The sequence below is a fragment of the Physcomitrium patens genome, chromosome 10, assembly GCF_059467195.1.
Source record: "Physcomitrium patens ecotype Gransden chromosome 10, ASM5946719v1, whole genome shotgun sequence".
In the NCBI taxonomy this organism is placed as follows: Eukaryota; Viridiplantae; Streptophyta; class Bryopsida; order Funariales; family Funariaceae; genus Physcomitrium; species Physcomitrium patens.
Genome location: NC_143419.1, coordinates 10,963,579 through 10,969,274, shown reverse-complemented (window position 1 = coordinate 10,969,274; position 5,696 = coordinate 10,963,579). Strand labels below are relative to the sequence as shown.

Here is a 5,696-nt window from a genome sequence, read left to right as displayed (position 1 = left end):
GACAATATTTTTATTGTTTTTGAGAATATGAATTGGCTTTCTACATGTGGTTATGGGACCTTAAGATTGTAGAAAAACTCATAGTGTCTAAATAATATTTATGGCTTGAGATAGTTGTGTGTGTGTTAATCCAACATAAGAAAGAGAAATGATAGCACATGTACACAATAGGCCCCCAATTATAGGATGATGTGACAATTGTGCAAGTATGAATATCCAAGCAAATATGGATCAAAGAGCTTGAAGAAATGTCATTCAAAATCTTAATCCTACTTGAAAACATGGCATATTTGCCACATAATACCTCAGAGGTTCGAGAAAACCAATCAACTTTGGCTACTGTTAAGTGGAATCATCATATGGCACAGATGGGTCCAATGCAACTATGCGGCATTCAATGGTAGACATTGAATGGCAAGTGGGACCTAAAAGAGAAGTGAAACAAAAATAAAACGTTGACAGTTTGAATTCCAAATATGGACTATGCCTTTACTTTACCCCTCTTGTGTCGAAATAATTGTAATAATTATATTATTTTTTAAAACAAAACTACTCAATAGGGGTGTAGGGAAGGAGAACATGCTGGTGGAATTGAACAACGTGTTATCACTGTCAAATTAAGCCTCGTTGGACCCACTATATTACAGGATAAACTGTTGAAAAGCGAGAAATATGGAGTGGGTGGGGGATGGGGGTGTTGGGCAAGGAACACACAATCCAAGGAAAAACCCACATCACCATCCACATGGCAATAGAAGGAAAGAGCAAGCATTCGGACAAGTGACAATTAAGAATGTCCACCTTATCGGTATAGGGACAGTGCACAATGCTCAACGCATTGTCGAATTGGTACCGCCCCAATTGTCTGTACAGAGGCATTGGCAACTTGATGGAGTCAAGCTGCACCATTTGGCTCATTTCAACGTGCTCAGTAAACCCTGGAAGCTATGCCAGACGATCTGTGAAGCTGCACTGAGTGCTCTCGGAATACTCTGGAATGTGTGAATGTTGACCGCTTTCCTCCTTCTGCATTGCATTTTGCGTAGAGGTTGAGCTAGGTGGCAGAATGGCACCCACCTACACGAGATACAGTAATCCACACTACAGTACTTCGTGATTGTAAGACTACCCGTTTTCTGCCGCATGCTCTTGTTGCAACTTGTTTTGGTCGTGGCCAGAGATTGATGCTCGCGGTTTCTCTTTGAGGATTGGCTTGTGGAACAGGTTCCGGTGGCTTCAGGGTCCTTGTGGAGGCTTGTATCTACCGGTGATAATCGGTTTCTGTTTTCTGGTCAGGTTCTCATGAACGATGCAAGATGCTGTGACCTATAATTTCACGAGATCCCAAGTAGGTGGATTCATCAGGCGGTCGCGGACATCTCGGATGTTGAGGTGTAACATATCTAAAGGATTTAATAGTCAATACTCTTCATTTGAGCATTAGTTTCTTTCATCTATTTACTTGATTTATTGGGAATCTGTAATTCAGACCAGCTTAGAAGTTAAAGGTTCCTTATTCCGTGTACATGTGGTTGGCAACCTTTGAGAATCCAGGATCTAAAGTCTATTGGGTAACAAAATTGTTCAGAATTTTTCCAGCTTGTAGCACAGAACTCTGTAACTGTTTGGTAAATATCTTCATCTCAAAGTACGTGGGTAGTACGATGAATTCTATTGTATTCGTGCTTCTGGTAGCGGTGATACTTCTGTCTCTCTACCTTGGATTTGGTCCTTCATTACAGAGACGCAAGTTTCAAATTAATGTAGAACTTTGCATGCGCTTAGAAAAGAAGCTTGCTAAGACGCAAACCCACATACATGATCAGTATGATCCTTTGAAAATGACTGGAATTCAAAAGAAGATCTACCAAGAATTGAAGGCAGTGATGAAACGAGCAACTGATTTGCTTAAGCAATGCAGGTGCAGCAACAGAAAATCGTGGCTTTGTGCAGCAGTAGCCCTTCTAGATATCAAAGAGCATGTGCTGGATATTGAACTTGAGCTTGCATGGTGCACACGCATGTTGAAATTATCAACTACTAGCCACTTGGATAGTACAGTAGATACTGACGAAGATAGCAACGTGGCCAAGGCAGAAACACAGCAGAAATCACTTTATGACAAGTTGTCGGACGACTTGGAAGATTTGCAAAAGGCAGCTAATAAAGATAAGGCACATCTGCTGTCCAAGCTTGAGAAAGAGGTTTCGAAGCATGACAAGGGGTCGGAGCATCACCTGCTGGTAACCTACTTGCAGTGCCGTCTCAAAGAGTTACAAGGTAACTCTATTCCTGATGGTGACGTCAAATGTTTAGACGAGTACTTCGGAAAGAAGGTCCAATTGGTTGAGAGCGTGGGTGAAGGTGCATATGGCTACGTATATAAAACCAAGGGGTTGGAGCACCTGAACATTCCCAAGCAAGCAGTGAAAATAATTCTTGAACCTAATGCTTTGGAGGGGAAGTTTCTGAAATTTTGCTATCATCCACATATCGTGCAGTACTTTTGGTCCTGGGAGCAGATCGTTACCGACCGTATAGCTATTGACAAAATGAAGAATTGTTTTCTGGAGGATGAGAAGTATTCCTACATACTAATGGAACTTATGCGTACGAACCTCACTCTTGAAATCTGGGAGAATAAGCAGAAGAATCCAGGCAGTCCACCCTTTGCACTGCCTGTGGCGATCGACATAATGCTTCAGATCGCAAAAGCAATGCGATACCTTCACGGTAAGAGGATCACCAAGAGTAAGATCACCCACAGAGACCTCAAACCCGCTAATATACTAGTGGAAACTCAAGGAAACTCTTTGCATGTGAAGTTGGTAGATTTTGGGATATCGAAAGTATACCAGCACACTGAAACCTTAGGTGCTCAAACTCGGAAGCTGGGCACAACGGTGTATGCGGCACCTGAGGTTTTCCTCCCAGCTGAGAATGGCACCACGACGGCAAATTATCCTCCCAGGGCTGACGTTTGGAGTTTTGCAATGACATGTTCAGAAATTCTCACTGGTCGTACTCCTTTTCACCGTGTACTTGAAAGAAAAGATCTTCACGAGAAAATCAAAGATGGATTAAGGCCTGATTTGCCGGATAACCTGCCTGATTGCCTGCGTTTCTGCATTGAAAGCTGCTGGAACCTGGATCCTCAACAGAGACCAAACTTTCAGAATATATGCAGAATGCTCACTGTTGCGAAAGCCGTGAGTTTGAATGCAACTCTTGCCGAGTCTGCTTTCAAACATGTGCAAAAGCTTGGCGATCCTTCGTTGCAAATTGCTTCAAAGCCAAGTCGTGGGGTTGGAGAGGTGTGTTCATCAGATCTGTGCCTCGTGGATTGTTGGCAAGGGTGGTAATTCCTACGTACTATATGAATTATATAACATTTGGATTGTGATTTCGGAGTGAGTACACATGTCCGCTCTTTGGGACTACTGCTAAGAATCGTTTTTCAAGTGCTACTGTTAAGAATTCTCGTCCTCAGACGGCAGCTGCGCCTGTTCACCACTTTGCCCCTCCGATTGTAAAAATGTTTTCGATTAACCATTCAGATTGTCTTTGTTCCCAGACGTACGTTTTAGTGGGGACGAGCTTCACGCTGTACACCGACAGCTCAAGGAAAGTCGAGATTAAGAGGAAGTACTCCAAAGGAATTACAACAGATATGGATGAGTACAAATACCTGAATCCAATCCAGATACCTTTCGTGCAAGGTAGTATCTGGGCAAACCAACTGGACGTCTACGCGCACGGTTGTCTTTGTGGTGTCTTCGTGAGCTCCAAGTACCAAGACCAGCTCAGGAAACTGAACTTGAATATCGTGACGGGAGGATATCTTGGTCAGACGAATTCTACGAGCGAGGAAGATGAAGACCGCAGGCACTATTGGGGTGTGAAGAGAGACAAGAATTCAAGCGAATATCATCGAGCTGCTGGGTTCTTCAACATGCGCGAATCAAATCAGATGGGGTATGTGTATGTTTACTTCAGGTATGGCTCGTCAGACTCTGCTGTGATTACCCACATATGGCAGGATGACACGGTGATACTTGGTGATATTGGCACAGCAGACTCTGCCTATGCTGACAGGATGGTGCTGGGCAGCAAGATCCTACACAGCGCTCCGTCAGCTAATTCCCATAGCTATTATCTCACTTTCTTCCATCCCTCCTGCTGAGAACGATGCATCGCGTGTTTAGTTGGTCCGATGGTGGGTTGTGTCGGGTTCCAACATGGTACCAGATGCTAAGAACGGCAATACTTCTACAAATTCCTGCTATGTATGTATGTATGTATGTATATATATTTGCATGATGTGGAATTTTGTTGAAGTCTATGATACAAGAGCTTGAAGCAAACCCCGGTAAAGGCTACAAAGGTCCTCAAGATAACAATTTGATAACTCTGGCATTATTGGAAAGTACTTGTGGCTTTGGATGTGCATAGATAGATAGATAGCTATATAAATAAATTAATAGATAGTGATCATGGATTTTTGTATTGAATCATTTCATTTTGAAATTGTATTGTTTTCTCATCTTAGAATTGGTTTCTTCATACGTCTTGGTTTTTTTTTTTTTTTTTTTTTTTTTTTTTTAATTTTTGCATCTATGTATTATTTTGATTTTCTATGTTTTTTGTTTGTTTTGTTTTGTTTTGTTTTTTTTTTGAAGATGCAATGTAGACAAATATTTTGGAGTAGCTTAATATATGATGGCCTTGGGATTTTTTGATGAAGAAAGTTCTAGTATGTGATGAAGATTGAAGAGATTGAGATATATCAATGGATCAAAATACTCATCAAATTTTTGGTAATATAAATCTAATTATATAATTTTTTATCATTTGTATTGTTTCCTTTTTAATTAGGCAATGTGATTGCTTATTGTCCTTCTTAATGGCTTTGAGTTTTAGTTTTATAATTTTTTCACTATTTCCTTAAATTAAAATCTTACAGGATTTTGCTTTTGTTGGATCTATAATGGTAAGCTTTTATATTATTGAGAGCATTAAATGTAGCTGATGCTCTCCATGCTATTTATTGTAGTCTACAATATTTACTGTAGTTACAATGTTTGGAATGTAGTAGAGAGAAACTGTTTAATTTCTCCTCTTTTCTTTCTTTAAGAAATATAACTCTATCAATAAACTCACTTCTTGTGTGTGTGTGTGTTTACATATGTGTCCATATTACTTCTAGTTATTCTTGTCTTTCTCTCTCTAAAACATCCTCAATACATTATCAACACGATTTTTTTTATACTCTAGACTTGGTTCAAAAAAACTTATATGCACTTTATCCTTTGTTTTTTTTTCAATTTTTTTTCTTCATATCCTATTTTTATTATATTGCTATTATCCTATGTTGCCATTGTTGTTATTATCTTATGTTATTGCTACTATTGTGCTCCTATATTACTGCACCTTGCCACTGACTATTGCCAGACTACCATCAATTGCCGTCAACTGACGTACTTTACCACCAACTACTGCCAACTAATGCACCTTACTGCCAAACTGATAGACTGTACTGCAATCCATTGTAGATCCTTATTTTTGTGAAAAAAAAAAAAAAAAAAATCCTAATTTTTTTTAACATTTTTGATTTCAAATTTCACCTTCATCATTTTATTTGGCTTCACATTTTAAGGTGCATTTTATTCAACCTATTTTACTTGAACTTATATTTT

At 39.6% G+C, this 5,696-nt stretch overlaps 1 protein-coding gene across 1 annotated transcript; it reads left to right on the top strand.

Annotated features, from left to right (window-relative positions):
• Positions 1-859: 859 nt before the first annotated feature.
• On the top strand, positions 860-4,567 carry LOC112287510 (light-sensor Protein kinase). Its single transcript, XM_024530554.3, has 3 exons — positions 860-1,119; positions 1,297-3,314; positions 3,575-4,567. Exons 2-3 carry the CDS (start codon positions 1,527-1,529, stop codon positions 4,181-4,183), a joined length of 2,397 nt encoding a protein of 798 aa, XP_024386322.1. The 5' UTR covers positions 860-1,119; positions 1,297-1,526; the 3' UTR covers positions 4,184-4,567.
• Positions 4,568-5,696: the final 1,129 nt, after the last annotated feature.

Excerpts from the sequence above, each read along its gene's own strand:
- LOC112287510 (XM_024530554.3), top strand. The coding sequence starts at position 1,527 with ATGTGGTTGGCAACCTTTGAGAATCCAGGATCTAAAGTCTATTGGGTA. Across the intron at positions 3,315-3,574 it reads CAAGTCGTGGGGTTGGAGAG|ACGTACGTTTTAGTGGGGAC; the intron begins GTGTGTTCATCA and ends CTTTGTTCCCAG.